This window comes from Sapajus apella, unplaced genomic scaffold, assembly GCF_009761245.1.
Source record: "Sapajus apella isolate SASKATOON/1434 unplaced genomic scaffold, GSC_monkey_1.0 scaffold13, whole genome shotgun sequence".
Classification (NCBI taxonomy): domain Eukaryota; kingdom Metazoa; phylum Chordata; class Mammalia; order Primates; family Cebidae; genus Sapajus; species Sapajus apella.
This window is the reverse complement of record NW_022436953.1, coordinates 17,763,826-17,785,757: the sequence shown is the minus strand read 5'-3', so window position 1 is coordinate 17,785,757 and position 21,932 is coordinate 17,763,826. Positions and strand designations below refer to the sequence as shown.

At 42.6% G+C, this 21,932-nt stretch overlaps 1 protein-coding gene across 36 annotated transcripts in view; it reads left to right on the top strand.

Annotated features, from left to right (window-relative positions):
- The window catches only part of ABLIM1 (actin binding LIM protein 1), a 338,923-nt gene that overhangs the window by 284,350 nt on the left and 32,641 nt on the right, over window positions 1–21,932 (top strand). For 22 of the 36 annotated variants that reach the window (XM_032281713.1, XM_032281730.1, XM_032281745.1 and 19 more), the window contains 5 exons: window positions 2,531–2,589; window positions 5,166–5,249; window positions 15,868–15,945; window positions 16,637–16,792; window positions 21,222–21,257. In XM_032281713.1, coding sequence (XP_032137604.1) covers window positions 2,531–2,589; window positions 5,166–5,249; window positions 15,868–15,945; window positions 16,637–16,792; window positions 21,222–21,257 — 413 coding nt within the window. The remainder of the gene's footprint in view (window positions 1–2,530; window positions 2,590–5,165; window positions 5,250–15,867; window positions 15,946–16,636; window positions 16,793–21,221; window positions 21,258–21,932) is intronic. The other 14 variants (XM_032281742.1, XM_032281735.1, XM_032281740.1 and 11 more) reach the window with 1 other exon arrangement.

Genomic DNA, 21,932 nt, shown 5'->3' with positions numbered 1-21,932 from the left:
AATTACTGGGTCTCAGCTGCCTGTGCATGTCATTTCTTGATTTCTCTTTGCACATAGCACTAAGTGTACTTGTAATGAATGGTTTGCTTTGCTGTCTCAATTTTGTTTTTATGCAACTTAGAAAAGTCTACAGAAAGGATTCCTGAGTATTAAAGCAAAGCCTGGCTGCTCTCCCCTAAAAAAGGCTAGCTACGTGAGAAATTGACAAGCCAAACTTCCTTTGGGCTTTAGAATGATTGCTCTAAAAAACTGTGATTAAAAACATCATTGAATTTTGAAAGGCCCTATGAAGGCAAGTGACAAGCATCTGCCTCTGTGGCCTCATGCGGGATTTATGACACATTTTCCCAAGGACAACAGGCCTTACATCTGCAGTGACAATAGGCAGGTGTCACTTTGCATGTTTCAGCACAAGGCAGATTTATTCTTTATTTGGTCTGTGGGCTTAGATTTTAGCATGTCAATTCAAGCACTTAAAAAACAGAGACACGGGAGAGCCTATCAACCTTGTCTCTGCTAGAAACAGAGACTCAGAGGCTCCGGGTGCAGCTCTGCACATTCAGAGTGGTTCTGCAGGCTGGAGAGAGAAGGTTTCAAGCTGTGCACGAATACAGCTATGAAGACATGGCTGGCTGTCAAGGCTGCATTTGGAATTCCAGGGATTGCTCTAAACCTGGAGCTGTGCTTCTGTAGTCTTTGCCTGCCCACTCGGCACATCTTTGAAGAAAGAGCAGTTTCATCTTCTTTAACATCTGATGTTGTGTCCGAGTCACATTCCTTGTGGGTCTGATCTCTGGAGAACAATGGTGCCATTGTGTGGAGACCCAGTATCCTGGCCAGTGGCTGCTGCTCAGCAGAACCTTCACAGTGAATGCTTCTCCTGGGCCCACACCTGACCCCCAGGCCCTCTGCATTCAGAGGGTTTCCTGTGCTTTGTAGTCAGCCTTTGAGCCAGAGTCAGTGCCGAAGGGACCTATACGTCTGCCTGCTTTTTGCATGTTTGATTTTTTGTTTGTTTATTTTGGCTCTGGGTTAAGAAGATGGATATAATGATTAGTAAGTAAGGATTAAAGTATTATTCTGATATAAAATGTATTTTTTCTTGCCATTAATTTAATATTATTTTAGTGAAATAACTAAGGTTGTGTGAAGTAACTCAGGAGTTATTTTAATTTGGTAACTTTTCAAGTACGCCCAGGTCATTGCTTAAAGAGATAAATATTTTAGCGCACAGTGGCTCACGCCTGTAATCTCAACACTTTGGGAGGCCGAGGCGGGTGGATCACTTAAGGTCAGAAGTTGGAGACCAGCCTGCCCAACATGGTGAAACCCCGTCTCTACTAAAAATACAAAAATCAGCTGGGCATGGTGGTGCATGCCTGTAATCCCAGCTACTCGGGAGGCTGAGACAGGGGAATCGCTTGGGCCTGGGAAGCGGAGGCTGCAGTGAGCCCAGATTGTGCCACTTGCACTCCAACCTGGGGGACAGAGTGAGACGCTGTCTCAAAAAAAAAAAAAAGAAAAAGAAAAAAGTGGTAAAGATTTAAACCATGAAATGTGGAAACTGATATTCATACTGTGAATCTTATTTATGTAACTTATGCTTTCAACATAGTAACTTTACTTTCTGAACTGCTCATTTAAGCTCTGTCCATCCCCACACTTGAACGTGTCCTTACGTGGACGTATCAGCCTTACTCGTAATCATATAAATGATATTTTATAGGTATCTAGTCATACAAAATCATATGAGCAGGCCTTGGATTCTTACAAAATAAGAGCTTCTTCTATTGGAGATAAGTGTTTTGCTGAATTCTGTGATGCTGGTACCATGCGTAAAAGTGCTTCATAATCCGAGAAAGTGAGGCTATTGACCCAGGAACGGAAAACAACACCTAAATAGTTACTTTACTAGTTTAAAAGCAAAGACTTTTTAGAAAATTACGTAAAAGGTTGAAGGCCAAAGGACATTTTTGGATTTCTAGTATAACTTTCACCGTTTCTATTAGTTTGTTTAATTTCTGATTTCTGTGTAGGTGACTATGTATAAGTGAATCAGTGAAAAATTCAGTAAGTTTTGCTTCTGGATATAGACTCTCTGGTTCACTTTATTCCCCTCAACCTCCTTGGTTGTTTTGATGTTATATAAACAATGGCTATTATTTTTTAAATTAAATGCAGCTTGTAGTAAGCACTCAGGCATTCCTTTTAAAGGATGATAATATGGTTTAAAAATAATAAGACGTGATTAAGAAATAAATATGTCTTGCATCAACAGACTCGTGCCCAGTTAGTGGTCTCTGCGGTCTAGAATTATGACCTTTATCCAACAAGCTTGGGCTAGATCAGAAAAACTCACGTAGACTTTGGACATGTCTGATTTTTCTGTGTTGTGATTCACTTGGGCATGAAGCAGTAACACCTTCCCGTGTTGGGGAAAGACGGCTAGGAGCCTTTCTCAGAAGTGCGTTAAGAGGACTTTGCATCTTGCCATTTTCTTGGCCCTTAGCAGTGCATTCTGTCTCCTCAGGTTCCACCGTTTGGCATCCCGACTGTAAGCAATCTACGAAGACCGAGGAAAAGCTGCGGGTAAGGGAACAATGAGAATGTGAAGCCAGGTGCATTTGTAGGCCCCGTGCTCATGGTCACTAATTCTTGGGACTCGGGTTTAGGTGAAATGACTTTTTACTGACTTTTTTCTTAGCAACTAAGTTCAAAGGCCATTTGGCTAGGGAAGGGGATCCCCTCTTACCTTAAGTGTATTGTGGGTTTTGTTCTAAATGCTCGTGTTAAACAAAGTAAACCTTGGCCTCACTAGTCAGCTTCTTAGGAAAGCATTCAAGGGAAAAGTCAAACCATGCAGATGAGAAAACAGTGACCTATCAAGTGCTAGCTGCAGCATCTGCTGACCTCACCAGGCTTTTTTGGTACTGAATCTATAATGCAGGACTCCGACCCCAGCCCTACGTCCATTGCTTACATTTTACTGACCTCTCCTTTTACTGCATCCAAATTCACCAGAAGAGACTCTCAAAGCTGATGCCCTGTCAGATAAAACCTTTGGGGAAAATAATGATGAACCAAGATAGGTAAATTAGTTAATTCTCAGAACAAGAACACCTCCAGATGGCAATATTTTATGTTTCAGAAGCAAAGACCTGCACACAGTCATAAAACCACGATCATAATCTCTGTCGTGTTCAGATGCCCATTTTTCACGTGGGCTAGTAAGTATTTTTCAGTGCAATAATCAGACCGAAGGAATCCCAGTGCTCAGGTTAACCTAACTTAGTGATACCTGGGGAAAAACTGGAGTTTGACTTCACCCTATTTACTGTCTCAGAGAAAAGAATGGCCTGGATTTATTTTGGAGGCCAGACTCTAGTGCATAGTATAATCTCTTCTGCCATTAGCAGGCACCAGAAGCTATGTATGTGGCCCCAGCGGCAGCACAGCTGGTTTATTGAAGGGGTCTAGTCACTGATGTGTGACTTGAGAAGGGCTGACTCAGCTTTGGAGCAGTGATTATCAGCGAGATCCATGTGCTCTGCCTTTTTTCATATCCCTTTGCCTGTCACCTTGGGAAATACAGCTGTTATTTTCCTCATGTGTTTGCTTTATTCCTTCAGTGAGCCACACGTATACAGAGGAGATATTTTTCTTTCGTTTTTTGTTTTTTCCTTTTCCTCCTCAACTCGCGTCCATCAGTCAGATGGAGACATTTTACCATTTGGATATTTCAGGAACTTGTCTTTTCCCTGTGACTCTGAACAAAAGCAGTGCTTTTAGAATGCACGGCTCTTGTGAACATACTTAAGTGGAAGGAAAAAAAAATACAACCACTTTTTCTCTGAATAATTGAATAAAGGTAAGAACAGCCAAAGAGGAATTTGGCCACCAATTTTAGGGTGGTTTTACTCTCTGTTTCTGACACACAGGCGCCTGAAGTCCATCAGCTGGACAGTCACATGCTGGCAGAGTCACCTGGTTTGTGGACTCTAGACTCTGCGTTGTTTGAGAAACTATGAATGCTTTGGAAATGAGTTACCTCTATAAAATATGAGAATGTGAATGATAGTCCTTATTGTGACTGTTTTTATCATAAGAATGAAAAGTTCATAGCATAGCTGGGAGATGCTGCCCGGAAACCACCCAAGTAGCTATAGTAGTTTGTAGTCTCTCTCTAGTGTTGCCTTTAGGTTTTTTAATAATCATTTTTACTTCATCTCTGATGCAGTCTTTTGGGAGATGAAGAGAGGAATGCTAATGAGGCCAGACTGAGTGGAATGTGGGTCTTTCCTGTATCAGGATTGCTTGAGTTTGCAGATCATGTGACTCAAATGATTTTAAAACAACACTCTGATTACATCTTGATGGGAAACTCTTTGAATAAGCTTGTGAAAGCAACTAGTGAAATACTTCCACCCATTCTGGCCAACAGGAGCTATTGTTTTCTTCCTTTAATAAGCCTTCCAGAGAATTCTAAAGCTCTTCTTCTAAATCTGGCATTCACTACTTGGGAGGTCAAGACAGTGCTCTGGGTCACTGTCTTTGGAAAGCCCAGAAGTGAAGCAGCAGCTCCCATGTGCCCAGAGCCGGGGTTCACACTGATATTGGTGGGGCTTAAAGGGAATAGGTTTTGAACAGAGAAATACGTCTTGTGTGCTCTTAAGGGTGTGTGTACACATCACAAATCTTAAGCCAAGATTTCCAAGCCTTTCACTACGTCACATTAGTGCAGTTTCCATAGCAAAATGAAAATGTTTTAAGAATCTTTCAGCAACCTCACTGAGTAATCCACATTTTTGATATTTAAAAACTCATGGGACATTTGTAACAACAGATTCTCAAGAATGTCTCTCAATTGGCTTCACTGGCTTCTTATCCTTTATATATTATAAGAATGTCTAAGCCAAAATAAATGGAGAGGAATTGAAGGGGGTTGGAGCTTAGATAAATATACTGTAACTTGAAGACCAGTTAATATGTTTTTAAACATGGGCCCAAAAATTGACCCAAAAAATCCACATGCACACCAGTGAAAGAATCTCACTTGATGTTTACTATCAAGTTAGTTTTCCCTAAGGTTGTTTTTCTTAAAATACTATTTCTGAATTGAGGCTATTCCTGTGTTCATTCTTCCCTTTTCTCATGTTTCATGGCAGCCGCCAAACATTCGGCGTTCTCCATCCGATTTCTTTTATCCCAAAAGTCTGATTCGACGCACAGGACGGTCTCCATCTCTGCAGGTTGGCGCTGTGTCTCGGCTGGGGCTCAGCCACTGTCCTGGGCCCAGGCTTCTGCCGCTTTTCCCCTGGGCTGCTTTTCTCACGTAACTTTTCAGCTCCTGCAGAAAGCGGATGCTTTTCTCACCCCACGAGCGCCTCTCACATTGACTCTGGCCGTTGTCTTCTTGGATGGATGTTTCATTTAGAGCAGCAGCTAAAGCTTTGTGTTTATTAAAGCAAGCACGTCAGAAGCTGCCTTTTGATCCTGTGTTGCCACGTTTGTTCGCTAAACAAGTGTCTGCTGAGCGCTCAGGTACAGAGCTGGGCTGGATATGGCAGATCCAGCCTCATAGGCAAGAAAAGACAGATAAATAATTATAAGGTGATACAGAAACTGGTCCCAGGATATGGATCACATAGGCCAAGCTCTTTGGAATGTCAGATGAGGAAAAGGTCTCAAGGGGCACTTCCTGGGAGAAGTGATCTTTGAGTTGATCTTCAGAGGCTGGGATTTGACCATGAGGGGATGAGGAGAAAGTGGTGGACCTGATGAGAAGATGTGAAGTGTGGAGCTGGGAAAGGCAGTGCTTGGGTAGGGAATGGTGTGACTCAGGAAAGGAACAGTGAGGCTGGGCGCAATGGCTCATGCCTGTAATCCCAGCACTTTGGGAGGCCGGGGCAAGTGGATCACTTGAGGTCAGGAGTTTAAGACCACCCTGGCCAACATGGTGAAGCCCTGTCTCTACTAAAAATATAAAAATTAGCCAGGCATGGTCGTGGGTGCCTGTAATCCCAGCTCCTCAGCAGGCTGAGGCAGAATTGCTTGAACCCAGGAGGCGGAGGTTGCAGTGAGCCAAGATTGTGCCACTGCACTCCAGCCTGGGCAACAGAGTGAGACTCTGTCTCAAGAAAAAAAAGCAAAGGAACAGTTAAGTGGGAAAGAAAGAAACTGAGAACAGGCACCTACTCTAGAGTCTGAGGGATTATGTACAATCTCTTTTGCTCTCCCTAAGAGTTCCTGCGAGGTAGCTAATCTTATTCCCATTTTAGAGATGGGGAGACTGAGACCCATTGTAGTTAGGTAACTTCTCCAGAGTTACTCTACTAGTAAGTGGAAGAGCTAGGATTGGAACCCATGTTTCTGTGAGTCAATCACTCATATTCTTTCCACTATACTGCAAGGGGGCAGTGAGAGCAAAACCTGAAAGAAAAGAAGGAGGAGAACATTAAATACTGGCTAAGGCTGTTGTCAGGAGGCCGCTGATGGAGTATAAGGAAGAGAGCAGCACCACCTGCCCAGTGTGTCCTGCAGGAAAAGGGAGAGGACTCAGCCAGCCCAGCAGAGGAACAGCCAGGCTGGAGATGATGCTACATGCACAGAGCTGACCTTCTTTAGGGGTCTCTGAGAATCAGTGGAAACTTTGGCCTGTTAAACTAGATGCAACTTTCTCCAATCCCATCTTGGCCCAGATGAAACCTGTTCTCTTTCTCTGCTAACAATTCACAGTTGCACGGCAGCTCTTTCAGCTGGGCTGTGTGCCTGTACATTCTGTGCCTGTCAGAACCGCACGAAGGAAAAGAAGAGTCTGAGTTTCTATTTTTGTTAAACCTTCACCTTCTTTCTTTAAAAATGGAAAAGACAGAAGTATAGTTTAGAGTAGAAGAGAACCTTTTAGAAGTCAATCCCCTGAGTTTCCTCATTGATAGAATGAAGTCAGATGGGCTGGGCATGATGGCGCAAGCCTGTAATCCCAGCACTTTGGGAGGCCAGTGCGGGCAGATCGCTAGAGCCCAGGAGTTTGACCAGCCTGGGCAACATGGCAAAACCCCATATATACCCCTCCAAAAATACAAAAATTAGTCAGGTGTGGTGGTGCACACCTGTACTCTTAGCCACTCAGAAGGCTTAGGTGGGAGGATCACCTGAGCCTGGGGAGGCTGAGGCTGCAGTGAGCCAAGATTATGCCATTGCACTCCAGCGTGGGGGACAGAGTGAGACCCTGTCTCAAAAAAAAATTCAGACAGATACAGCAGCATGGCCGAACCTGCATGGGCTGTTGGAAACAGCAAACTAACTGCACACTTAGCGTCTTGAACCCAGGCCTTGGCGCCTCGCATTGTCCCGTGATACCAGGTTCCTATGATATGATGTATTTTTCGTACAATTTTCATTCTATGTTAAAGTTTCAGCTCCAGTGGCAGAGTTTCCACACACAGTGAAATCAGTCTCATGAATCCAGAGGAACAAAGACTGTCCCCACTGCAAATGAGTGTTGCTCAGAATTAGTGCTTCCACTTAGCAAAAAGCCACTTTTTCAATAGTTTTTTTTTTTTTTCCAGTAGTATACTCTTAAATAATATCACATTTTGTTAGCCTATGGCTATAACCAAGTGATACATTTTCATGACTTGAGGAAAAATGCCATGATCAAGTGTGAAAATTTTTAGTTTGCCCCAGACCTTTAAGCTTAAGAGATTTGGAGTATCTTGAGAGAGAGAGAGAGAGAGAGAGAGAGAGAGAGAGAGATCTGTTTTCAATAACTTCTCTCCTCCTAGCTTGTTCAAAAGGAACACCTGATTCCTATTATCCCTCTGTAACTATCAATGAAGTCAGCTTTAGCTCTATCACAGAAAGTTGTAAGCAGCTTGGAGCCTGGCAGAGAAAATGGGCTGTGTGGCAAGTTCTCCCTTCACCCTTTGGCAATTGAAGAATGGCTTACCAGTACCTTTAAGACGCCAGAGAACTCCAAAGCAAGGCAGCTCTCAAGTCACAGATATTTTGATCTTTTAAGTACTTTGGCTCCACAGCAGCTCATTTTCCACCACTTAAAATTGAGTACCCTTGGTTGTTAAACTGTCTTCCTTGCAGAGACATTCAGTACTCTGTGCCCCAGAAATAAGTCCTGGTTTTGTTGTAGAGGAAAATAAAATCTATAGCAGGAAAGTCATTTTGTTATTTATATTGCGAATGAGCTCCATCTTTTCCTCTTGCCTCAATTACAGGTAAAAAAAAAAATGATGAAAATAGAATTACCTAAGAAAAACGTATGCTGGTCTCATTCACTTGGAAGTTTTCTATGAGTAGCACATTTTGTCTAGAGGTAAAATTTAGCACTAAGTCTGTGTAATTCGCTGTAGACAAAGCACATGGTATCCCAGGACCAAGTCCGTAATAATCTGGAGTGTGTTACTTGCTTTCGTTCTAAAAGGGAGTTTTTCTCAGCTATGCCTTTGGAGGTTAAAGCATGAACTGACTGACCTACAAAATGGGCATGACTCTTTTTCTTTGAAACTAATATTCACCTATTATAACAGATGCACTTGTCAAGCTATAATATACCAAACAAATACCATGCGTATATTTTTTGAAGGAGCTAATTTGAGGCTTTATGTATGTCTAGAACAAGCAGGTAATGTTAGTGGTGTTTGATTTTTGTTTCGTTCATGCCATTACAATACATACTATTTTATTCCCGGCTTTCACTTCATTCAAGTATTTCATCCTTTTGAGCGTGTCTTTACAATTCATCAGACAGTTGAATGTAGAGGTGCAAAGATTTATACTGGAAAGATTTCATGTAGTAAAGTCTGATGGCATTTGTGAAACTGTCTCCAGCGAAGTGGTGTTTGCCCACAGCACCTCCTGCCTCCTCTTCACACATAAAATTCTTTTTTCCAAAAGAGTTGATTTCACTTTTTCTTTGCTTAGCCGCGGGCATTCAGTACATGCAGGCTTTAAAAGTATTCCTTCTTCTGCAGCTGTTGTCACCACCTTGTCTAGTGAACTTCGACAGAAACCCAAGGCAGGTACTGTCAGCATCAACGGGACTTAGTGTAAGGTGTCAGTCACCTTATGTCAGTAGCTGTCCTGCCGGTGTTCATAAGTTCGTTCCTATCTAGTTGCTAGATGCCTATAGATTCTCTCTCCTTCTTAGAGCATGGCTTGGAATAAATGCAAATTAGATGAATGTAGTTGTTTCATCCCTGCTCCTGCCGAATCAGGGGAGGGCAGGGGCCACAAAATGCTCCCCAGCACTGTCCTTCTAGGAGACCCGTGTGCATGGGGAACCATAAGGGAAAGTAAATGGAAAATGTCATTTCTCTACTTACTCATCAGGCAGAGCTCTGGTAAGTGTTTTTAATGGCCAGTATTTGAAGAAGAGTAAGCACTTGAGTGGAACCAGAAGAGGATGTCTTCAATTAATTTTCATTCTGTGACTGTGCCTTCTGAATGGTAGGACAGACAAAAAAATCAAGGCATAGGGGAAGAATAGATGAAAGGTATTTAGAGGGCTTTTCAAAGAAATTTCATGAAGAAAACAAAAAGATGTGCTTTTTAAAGCATCTGGCTACTTATTCGTGATTAAATGCCGTTTTTTCCCTCTCTTTTGTTGAACTGCTTGTCTTCTGGTGAAGTGTCTCTTTGGTAAAAAAAAATTTTTTTTTTGGAGGAAAGTGAAAAACCTTGTTGAAATCAAAAGTAAAGACTTGAAAGTGTGCTGGGGACATAACTGTAGAGTAAATGGACCCCTTCTCCATGAGAGACTGAGTGAGGACGGCCATATCCACAAGAAGGTTCTTATCGAAGGCTCCTTTCTGCCCTTTGCCAAAATAAGTTTTCAACTATTTGCCGAATCTTATTGGCAAAATACATTGTGTGGTCACAACCATATATAATTATTTCTCTAACTACCTTGCCTGCCTTGTCCATCCCACCCCACCCCACCTCTGTGCCAAAGATGGCATCAGAAGATGCCAAAAATAACATCAAAAGAAAGAACTGAATTTTTCCAACTGCGCTTTCAAGTTGGTTTTTCTGCAAGGAAGAGGTGCTTAAAGGAAAGTAAAAACATGATTTCTGCTTTTAGCGTGTTAACCAGCCCTTGCTGTTTCTTTTTTCTGTAGAAGTGGGCTTGCCTTTGGTAATAAAATATTTGAAATTGTGTGCATTTATAACATAGACCGGAGAGTAATTTTCTTCACTGTAACTCCCATAGAGAATTCCAGAAACAAGGCTGCGGACCCATTGGGTTATTGAGTTCAGTTCATAATTATCGGGTCACTGTTGTTGCCCTGGACATCTGAATGGGTAGAAATGGTAATTTAGATTAAATCATTACATGTGAGGACCATCACCTATGTGTCAGGATCACCTGTAAAATTCTGTGGCAGCCATAGAGGTGATGATAGAGTTGGGTTAATGGTAAAGAGGAAACTGTCAGTGGATTTGAAAGTGGGACAGCATGTCAGGAAGTTAAGTGCTTTCAAGGTTGAGATGGTTTCCATCTGAGTGGATGTATGCTGTTGTGTTGGACAGCTCTGAGCCTTCTGAAGCTGTCTTAGCCGTAACAGCAAATTATGGATTCGTTAGGCAAAGAAAAACAACAGCTGGAAGAATAAAATGGGTTCTTTTAATGAGATGTTAATTTGAAATTCACCATGTTTACAATTCTAGATGTTTCAAATTGAAATATAAAATTCTAAGTATCTAGGATTAAAACTCCAAAAATTATTGTTCAATTTTTAAAAAGAAATTTTGTGATCTTCGTAAGGGAGAGACCTTTAACCTCCCACAGGTGAGCAAATACACTTTGAGAGACATTAGGGATCGTGGCAAAAAGCAGGGAATCCATGCGTCTCACTTAAGCCTTGAGCATAGTTCAGTAGGCAGCAAACCAGGAACTGTCCTGGCAGATAAGACAGACTGTACAAGGTCATTGTCATCGTCATGGGAAGGGCATTAATTACTAAAGTTGAGACACAGTCACTGTCTCCAAGAGCATTTGGAATCACTTCACAGGGTTCTCAAGGAGGGGAAGGGTATCTGTCAGCTCCTGGCAGGATTGCTGCCCTATATACTGTGATGAATTACTTAACATATCTGAGTTCTGAAGGGAAGGAGGCCAAGTGCGATAGCTGTAGAGAACGCTGGGGAAGCCTCGTTCTGTGCAGCTCACACATGAAAGGAATATTCATGAAGAGCAAAACAGAGGCATTATTTGAGATTAACTGCCTAAGAAACCTAGTCCAAATCCAAGTGTCTGGAAAATGTTGACTACTTGCCATGTGCCTACAAGGTGCTTGGAACTTATATATATTCTCTCATTTAACCCTATGACATAGTTATGCTGGTACACTTTGCTCCATTCTATAAATGAAGAAGTTGAAGCTCAAGAAAGTTGAAAGAAAGGAAAAGAAAAACTCATGTAACATCAAACAACTAGTAGAGACCAGATCTGAACTGTTATTTAGCACCAAAGCCAGCCTTTTAAGCCCATTCTATTACATAAAATACATAAATGTGTTTTATCCCATCATTTCAACATAGACAGGAAAACAGAATAGGACCATTGTAAAAAATAGGCAGCAAGAATACAACTCAACTCGTAAACAAGATGCCCATGGAAGTAAACCCCCAGCATGGGGTACCATAAACTTAGGAGGTCAGAATGAAGCAAAAACAAGCAATGGTAAATTCAGTGAAAGAAAAAGCACTTTCCTAATCTCCAAGTGTGTTAGTCCATTCTCACAGTGCTATAAAGAACTACCCAATATGGGGTAATTTATAAAGAAAAGAGGTTTAATTGGCTCACAGTTCTGTGTGGCTGGGGAGGCTTCAGGAAACTTACAATTATGGCAAAAAGCAAAAGGGAAGCAAAGACCTTCTTCCCGTGGCGGCAGGAAAGACAGAATATGTGAGCGCAGGAAAAACTACCATTTATAAAACCACCAAATCTTGTGAGAATTCTCTTAACTATCACCAGAACAGCATGGGGGAAACCACCCCTATAATCCAGTCAGTTCTTTCCCTTGACACATGGAGATTACAAATCAAGATGAGATTTGGGTGGGGACACAGCCCCGAACCACATCACCAAGATATATCAGAGCATTCCTCAACAGTAAGCAGTTTGAAGACGCAAGTCGTAGAGTGATGGCTCTAAGGCAAGCCAGAAAGTCAGAAAATTTGATGACCAGTTCACCTGACTTTGAAAACTGCTTGACTATTAAAACCTAAAATATTTATTTCTGAATCAGAGAACTTGGGGATGAGTATATACATATTGGAGGTGATTTGGATCTGAAAACTTTTTTTTTTTTTGAGATGGAATTGTGCTCTTATTGCCCAGGCTGGAGTGCAATGACATAATCTCAGCTCACTGCAGCCCCTACCTCCTGGGTTCAAGTGATTCTCCTGCCTCAGCCTCCTGAATAGCTGGGATTACAGGCATGTGCTACCATGCCTGGCTAATTTTGTATTTTTAGTAGAGATAGGGTTTCACCATGTTGGTCAAGCTGGGTCTCGAACTCCTGACTTCAGGTAATCTACCCGCCTCACCTCCCAGTGGATCTGAAAACTTTTAAAAACGAAATGGGACTTGAAAAAATTCAAATTGTTGAATAACTTAAAAAATCTTTAGCTCAACAATATTAATAGTGTATTAAAAAGGTAAGTGACTCCAAGAAAGCCTGCATAACTCACAGGATCCTCTAATCGAGTCAAGAAGGAAGGGAGAGAGAAACTAATCTGAAATAAGCTTGTTCTGCCAAGAGAACTGCCTTTTCTGTCCATGAAATTCTTCATCCCTGGAAGGCAGTGTGAAAGACCCTTCCCTACGTGTGCCTGTGTTGTTCTTCAGCTCTGTTTCTACCAGGACATGCAGTACAAGAGCAAATAAAACCATTTAGAGCCATCGCCAGGTGCATCATTACAGCAAAGGCTGAAAGTATCCTTGCCCCACACTTGGCAAAAATAAGGATGAGTAACGTACAAGTGACCCTAAAGCCCCAGTGTATACTTTGGCTGTTCCCACAATGTCCTGGATGCTTGTTAATGAAAACAGGCCTTTGTCATAGCAACCCCAGTAACTGAAGACATCTGATGCTCCTGCCACACACCCTATCCCCACCCCAGCCCAGAGAGCTATTGCAGTGTTCTTACAGAGCTAGCACAATAAAAATACTTTCTGTTAGCAGGAGTGCTTTTCTGCTACTTGATCTCAATATTTCTCTATTCGTTTCATTCCATAGTTACGTTGATGGGAAATGAATGATCACACCTGCCCTACAATACAGGCAACATTTTAGTGCAGGCCTTAAATGCTTGGACTGTGGACCTAGAGCGTCTGAGTTCAAATCCTGACTCTTCATCCCCTTCCTACCTGTATGACTTGGAGCACTGATGTTTTTCCCTTATCTGTAAAGTAGGAATAATAATGGAAGCTACCTCCTAGGATTACTTAGATTATTACATGAGATTAAGCCTCAGAGGTGCTGAGCACAGGGCTGACACATAAAGTGGGCAGTAGACATTCGCTGCCATTGATATTCTTGGGTTGCTACTTAAGAGGTTTCATTTTGACATTGAGTTTGACAAATGTGAGATCCTGGCCACTTGAAGCTGAAGGACTACCTGTGGTTAATATCCCACAGAGATCGATACAGGTCCCGCTTTTTCAAGGGGGTAGCATGTCCTTGTAAAGGAGGGGTGCATTTTGATTGGGCCATTTCTATATTTTGATTAGGAAATGGATCTAGAGATTACACATTTCTTGAGTAGTGTTATGTGAGTCCCTTTTTCAACATACTCAAAGAAGTAGAATTTTCTCATATTGAGATATGCCTTTGATTGGTATAACTCCAGCAGGAAAGCACTCGTGCATGGCAGGTCCTGGGAAGAGGCCCAGAAGTGATGTACCTGGCGCACCTCCTCCTGGGTGTGGTGTGATTTCTCCCACCCACTTCCGCTTATCTCAAAGATACCAGGGGCATTGGCAGAAAAAAGACGGATCACAGTCCTCCAGCGATGAGTCTAATCACTGCCTGACCTGAACGGGCCAGATATGTTTGCCTTCACTGTTTCAACTGTGAGCAACATAGTGAGGCAACACCCTTGTCTGAAGGAGTTTCTTTGGCGCAGTGATGCCCATATTCAAGGTGTTGAGCATCAATAGACACAGCACTGAGAAGGAAAGGTCTTATTCCTATTGCAGAACTATAAATTATCCTCTCCAGGAAATAGCTGCAACCAAGGCAAGGAAGTGTTCCATAATGAGGCCTCGAGTTTTCTCTGCAGAGTTTTCCAGACTGTGTTAAACAGAAGCAGGAGGCCGCTGATCCTACTTGATAAGTTTCCTTCCTGCTCACATAACCACCTCTCGCTCTCCACGTTCTTCCAGTATATATTATGAGGTCCAGTTTCTTTCATCCTCCCCAAAGGCTGACCCATCAGCCTTACCACAGCGAGTCTCTGGGTAGTTAGGCTCAAATCATGTAATTAACATAAGTCAGGTGTCTGCAAGCTGAGAATTTGTTTACAAATAATAAATTCTGGCTCCTTCCCTCAACTAGGATTTGTGCCTTCTATGTATCTGAAGAAAGCATTGGGTATAGACAGTGGTTAAAAAGTGAATAAACTCTGTGAGGGCAGAGAGCATGAATAAAGTTAATGAGAGAGACAGACATGATGCAAGAAAACCAATAAATATATTATTATACATTTTATTCATGAAGGAATAAAGTAAGACTGATACTAGGAGAGAAAACAACAAGGGGAACCAACTCTGGAATGAATCAAGGAGAGCCTCTCTGAGGAGGTGATATTTAAGCCAAGACTGAAGGAATAGAATCATCCAAGGAAAACTGGGAACTAGGGCATTTCAGGCAGAGGGAGCAGTGAGTGAGATTAAGAACTCTGAGGCAGCCTTGTGCACCGTGTTCTATGAGTGAAGACAGGTAAGAGACGAGGTAGGAGGGGAAGGCAGGGATGCCATCCTGAGGCCCTGGTTTTGTGATTTTATTCCGAATGGATCCTTATGTTAGTCTGTTCTCACATTGCTGTTAAAGACATACCCGAGACTGGGTAATTTATAAAGGAAAGAGATTTAATGGACTCACAGCTCCACATGGCTGGGGAGGCCTTATAATCATGGCAGAAGCCGAAGGAGGAGCAGACATGTCTTACGTGGTGGCAGGCAAGAGAGCTTGTGCAGGGGAACTCCCACGTCTAAAACCATCAGTCTCGCGACATTTATTCACTATCACAAGAACAGTATGGAAGAAACCGGTCCCATGATTCAATTGTCTCCACCTGGCCCTGCCCTTGACACTTGGGGATTATTACAATTCAAGGTGAGATTTGGGTGGGGACACAGCCAAACCATATCAATGCTGGAGACAAAAGCAGAGTAGTGACCATCCAAATGATGTTCTTTAAAGGTCTCTCTAGCCATCGCCTGCCAGGTGGATTTGAAGAAGGGAAGGGAGAGGGCAGAAAACGCACAGGGAGGCCACTGCAATAATCTGGATGAATGGAGGTGGTGACTGGGCCTGGGACTATGGCAGTAGCGAGGGAGAGAAATGGGCAGCTTTGAGGTGTGCTCAAAGCTAAACCAGAAGTTCTTATAGGGGACAAGGAGCAGGAAGGGCCAGAGAAAGGCCTCCCTGTGCCTTTTCAAAACTGATCACACAACTAGTTTGCATTTACCTTTCCTTCTAGGTTGTATTTTACCTTATCCAGAAAGGTGATAAATGTTTCCTTTTTTCACTAGCTTAGTTTTTAGTAAAGCTTAAGGGCCCAGGGCAGTCTTGATTTTGAAGCCAGGGTCCGAAATCTTACAAGTCACTCTTTATTTTACAGCCTACCAGGACATCCTCGGAAAGTATTTATTCTAGACCAGGCTCCAGTATTCCTGGCTCACCAGGTCATACTATCTATGTAAGTATCTACTTCTGGAAGTGACATTTCCGGGACAGGTAAATTAGTGGATTCTAATAGAAAACAAAAACTAATTCAAAGTGATTTCTGATTTTGTTCTGAGATCGGCTTTTCATTTTTGTAGAGCCAAAATTGTTTCCTTTTAGGTAATTACATTTGCATGTGACCATCAACAGAGTGACCGGATGACCTGTAAAACGTCTTACTATGTTGCAGGACTTAAAAAATTCTTGCACCTAAATTGCATATAGATATTTGGGGATTAATTCTGTATTTTATAATGCTGATACTGAGTGTTCTTAAATTCTGCCACAAAGATATTTAAATATTTAGCGTATTAATTATGTAGTTTTTGGTTTTAGCCATCTGAGAGGATTATTGGACCATCTGTTTGAGCTTTTTCCTTCCCTGTCATAAATTCAGGAAATTATCCTTAATGTTTGCACATTTATCTATTTCATGAATTCTACACAGATTTTTTTTCCTAAGTGTTCAGTGACTTAAAAATAAACCACGACTAATATATGGTATAAACAGCAATTTCTAAAGAGTATGACTGTGCTAGGCAAGATGTTTTGGTTTTTGTTTATTTTAAGGCCTGCACTTTTTAAACAACAGGAAATGCGCTAACAACAGTTTCCCAAAGCAATGAGACTACAAAGTAATTGTTCTTTCTGGTTAACTTTCCCAGGCAAAAGTAGACAATGAGATCCTGGATTACAAGGACTTAGCGGCCATTCCCAAGGTCAAGGCAATTTATGACATTGAACGTCCAGATCTTATTACCTATGAGCCTTTCTACACTTCGGGCTATGATGACAAACAGGAGCGACAGAGCCTCGGAGAGGTAAGACATTCCTAGTGGTTGTGAGTTGTACAACAGTTTACCTTCTCTTTTGTCACATTTGTAGTAACTGCTGTCTGGAGTTGAGGTAAATCGGGTGGTCTTTTGTCTGCCTAGTATTTGTAGGTTTCTAGACCAGGTACTTTGAGGTATTCAGAAGCCCATTATGAGAAGTGGGAGAACAGACCAGCTGCAGATAGAACAACAGTGAAGAACAGCTAAGCATTAGCATGCTGGGATGGAAGCTGTCTGGAGGTGTGGGGAGGCGGGGGCGGGGGGCTGTTGAGAAGTGGCTAGGGATTCTGTGAGCTGGGCAGAGCAAATAAAGAAGTGAGGGTCTCCTGGGGGTCTTCGTCTAGTGATAAGCTTTAAGTATATTTATGGGATCATGAGGAGAGAGAACACACCACCTAAATTTTGGTAGCTACAATTTTCAGCAACTTAAGAAAGTTAGAATGTGCAGGAGAAAAAAAGAGAGCATAGGACGACAGTCTAGCACAGGGCTGTGAGCCAGGATTCTGGAACCGAATTACCTGGTTTCAACCCAGGGATCACCACATGCTGATTGTCTGACTTGGACCTTGTGACAGCCATTCTGCCCCTAGTTTCCTGGGCCGGGTACAGCGCTCACACCTGTAATCCCAACATTTTGGGAGGCTGAGGGCAGGAGGATTGCTTCAGGCCAGGAGTTGAAGACCGCCCTAAACAGCATAATGAGACCTCATCTCTATATTTAAAAAAATAAGAAAATAAAAGAAACATGCTCCTATTTTCCTCATCTGTACAACAGATAAGGTAATGGTAGAATCTACCTCATGGGGGGTTGGTGAGGATCAGGCAAGCTAATCTATGTAAAGCAATTAGCAGAGGCCAGACTTGGGGGAAATATTGAGCATCTGGCAATTTCTTCCATTGTTGCTACCTGTCCTCTTGGGGCTTATGAATACTCAGCCCATAGATCCATCCCACTACAGGACCGGAGTCTCTTAGCCCCTTGGGGTCCTCCCCTCTCCAGTCCCATCCCAAGGTTGAAGGTTCTCTGTGGTCACTTCCTACTCAAGCCTGTTTCCCCTGGCTTATCAGCTCACTCTTATTTTTTTCTCTTTTAATTTTTAAAGTAGAATCATCTGTAGACTGATTTGAGTCCACACAGAGATATGTTAACAAATAGCTGACAAATCAACTATCCAACAAAGGTTAAAACAGAAAGTAAACGATCTAGCATCTCACAATGCTTTGAGGTCTTAGAGAAGAAAAGATGTGAAAATAAGATTCTGTTTAATTTGTTCTCAATTACAGATGTATAATATTTATTATTTTGTAATTATATTTATTTGCCATTTTATATATGTTGTTTCTTTTATTTACTTTCTAATCTGGGTTTTTTTATTCCAGAGCATAGCTCGGCGTGGAAAGGGTCTGTGGGGCAGGAAGTGATAAACATTTTCATGTAGTGCCACCTAGTGGTCGCTTAGCTGTAGCTGCACGTGTGGCCACTGAAGCACAGGTGCACTGGCTAGGGTTGTTCAGTTGCCATTGAACCCCACCGAGTTTCGTAGGGGTTAAGAGGCGAGGGGAAGTTCCTGAACAGAGTGCATAGAGATTGGGCTTGGAACCTGTGGATGAGAATTGACTCGTGTTTAGGTCATACAAGCAAGGGGATGTGAGTTTTTTTAATGGTGTTAAGGATTTGGGGTGTGTGGTGTGCGTGTGTGGGTGTGTGTGTGTATTCTTCCCAGCAGCTTTATTCAGGGCAGTAAAACATTAAGCACTCAAGAGTTTGGGCTTTGAGGTGAAAATTTTTGCATTTAAAACCAGACTCTGCCAGACGTGGTGGCTCATGTCTGTAATCCCAGCACTTAAGGAGGCTGAGGTAGGCAGATGCTTGAGACAAGGAGTTCAAGACCAGCCTTAGCAAAACTCTATCTCTACTGAAAAAAAATACAAACATCAGCCAGGTGTGGTGGCACACGCCTGTAGTCCCAGCAACTTGGGAGGCTGAGATGGGAGGATCACTTGAGCCCAGGAGGTTGAGGCTGCAGTGAACCATGATCATGCGTTGTACTTCAGCCTGGGTGATAGAGCAACACCCCGTCTCAAAAATAAAAAGAAAGAAAGAAAGAAAGAAAACCACAGAAACCAAAAACAAAACAGACTGATATTGACTAGCCATATGACTTTGGGTAATTATATGCCTCAGTCTCCTTATCTGCAAACTCAACATAGAAAACAAGAATACCTACGTTAGAAGTTTTCTGTAAAGATTAAGTGAAGCTATTGACATTAGAACAGTACTGTGCATATAATAAGTGCTTAAGAAAAATGCTGGCTACTCTCGTAATCAACACCCTTAATATCATAACGTGGAATGACGTCCCATGGTTTTTCCTATGAATAGAGGGTACCCCTTGGATCAGAAATCATATATATTAGTGACCTCTTTCCCAATACTCACATCTTGCAACTGAGAGAACTTTACAAGCTGTTCTATTATTTATTCCATTAGTTTTTTAACATACTTCTTTTATAGACTTCACATACGTACTGCCCTTTTTTTTTTTTTTCTTTCTTTGAGATGTATTGCTGTGTCACCTAGGCTGGAGTGCAGTGGTGTGATCTTGTCTCACTGCAGCCTCTGCCTCCCAGGTTCAAGTGATTCTCCTGCCTCAGCTTCCCTAGTAGCTGGGACTACAGGCATGTGCCACCATACAGGGCTAATTTTTGTATTTTTAGTACAGGTGGGATTTTACCATGTTAGCCAGGCTGGTGGTAAACTCCTGACCTCCACCAATCCACCCACCTCGGTCTCCCAAAGTGCTGGGATTACAGGCATGAGCCACCACACCTGGCCTTTATACATATTGCCATTTAAGAAACACTGCAGGAGTTGGCTTAGTTCTGTGCAGCCATTGGTGCCCCCAGGACACTATTGTCAGTGCAGATATAGACCTGGGCCCTGACCTTGAGACCAGCCTTCACTCAGCTGAGACCCCCTAGAGACAGGCTGTAGCTGCAGAGGAGACCGTGGAGTCTGTGAAAGCTCGGAATATAGAAAGTCCAGCCACTTACTATGGGATGTGGGGAAAAGGGCAAATTCTATAACTAAGAAGTCCACCCGTGGCTGGCTGTGTTCTCCAAAGCTTTGCCTGCATTTCATTTCTATTTGAAAGCTTTTTGCCTCTTAATTGTAAACATTTTATTCATTTGGAAAATACTTGTTGAGCACCTACTATATCCCAGGAGCTGCTGTCATCACTGGGAATGTGTAGTTGTAAACAAACAGTCCTTGCCCTCATGCAGCTGTGGCATCATAGATAGACAGGAAAGAAAGAGATATGTAATATAATTTCACAGAGCTGTAGGGCTCTGAGGAAAAATGAGGCAGAGTAAAGAGAAAGGATGCCAGGGGCTAGATTGCTCCTCTCCATGGAATGCTCGGAGGTGCTGTGTGACAGTGGGTTTGAGCAGAGACGTCCGCATAGATGGGGAGTAAGCCCTGCAGGTGTCTGGGTGAAAGGCACTGGCAGCAGAAGAGACAGCATGTGCAAAGGCCCTGAGGTGAGAGAAGGCTTGGCCTGCTGATGGCCCCAAGGAAGCCTGTGTGCGTAGGAGGATGGAAGCCAGCGGTGAATGGCAGTGAGATTGGCAAGGCAGCCAAGGCAGGTTGCCTCATGCCTGGTCACCAAAGTCCTGTGTTTGTTATCGAACTATACTATGGTGATCGCTGTGGTTGTAATTTAGTCAACCACATCTTGTACAACCACGTGTACGAGATCCTATGTTTCGGTAGATGCTGTAACTCATCCTAGTAAAATGAGCATAGTTTGAACATGTAAGGGAAATGGTTCCAATTTGTCTAGCTTAATCACCTAAAGTATCACAGTCATATCCATTCAAACCATGGTTCTTAGGCAGAGATGTGCACCAGAGTCTCCCAGGAGCTTTGTCAGAGTCTACCTGTCTGAGCCTCACAACAGATACACCTGTGCCTGATCACAAGACAGGGAGATGGGGAGGGATGCCGGCAGGTATATACTGGCTAATGTTTCCAGCTGACTCTGATAGGCAACTCTAATTAAAACTGAGTGCCTCATGCCTATAATCCCAGCACTTTGGAAGGCCAAGGCAGGCAGATTACAAGGTCAGGAGATCGAGACCATCCTGGCTAACATGGTGAGGCCCCATCTCTACTAGAAATACAGAAAATTAGCCTAGCGTGGTGGCACACACCTGTAGTCCCAGCTACTCGGGAGGCTGAGACAGGAGAATCACTTGAACCTGGGAGGCGGAGATTGCAGTGAGCCGAGATAGCACCACTGCACTCCAGCCTGGGGGACAGAACACAACTCCGTCTCACAACAAACAAACAATCAAACAAACTGGCAAAACATTAACAAACATTGTGACTTTACATTTTCTTTTATTTTTCTAGTCTCCAAGGACTTTGTCTCCTACTCCATCGGCAGAAGTAAGTACCATTTCTTTTTACCATTTTAATGGGTAGAATTTGAGACTGTTTGGCCCTTCCCTGGACTGGGACTTTTGAAAAAGGATATAACATACAAAAGAACAGAAAAACTGCTTGTGGGATTATGCTGGCTGTGGGGATTATCTCCATGGAAGAGGAGGCTCAGACACAGCAGTATACTTCTCTTAAAATGGAGACCGAAGAGTAGAAATGGCCTCACACTAATCTGTCTGTCCTGTAAGTGGAAGGAAAGTGTCTACAGGGACCTAAGTCACTTGTCCCAATGTGGGGCTCTTTGCCCTCATCTATAATGAATTGTTTTGAACCTCAATGTACTAAAATGGCCAACAGCAGTCAAGGCGTATTTCTGTACACAGAGCCATCTTGATGGGAGGTTACTCCGTTTAGTCTGAAATCAACCATCTGATCTTAAAACCAAGAAACTTTCTGGATGTTATAAAACCGGACTGCTTTTAGGAAATATCTATCATTCAAAGGAGTAAAAATGCCATAGTATTTTCATGATTTATCACAGTGCTATGAATTATTTCTATCCATATTAATAATTTGCACTGAAATTATGAGGAATTAATTTCTATTATTGACCAACTGTGCAAGGTCAAAGCACCTAATTTGGGGGCTTCTGGTTTCATTGTTCTTTTATTTAATTTATAG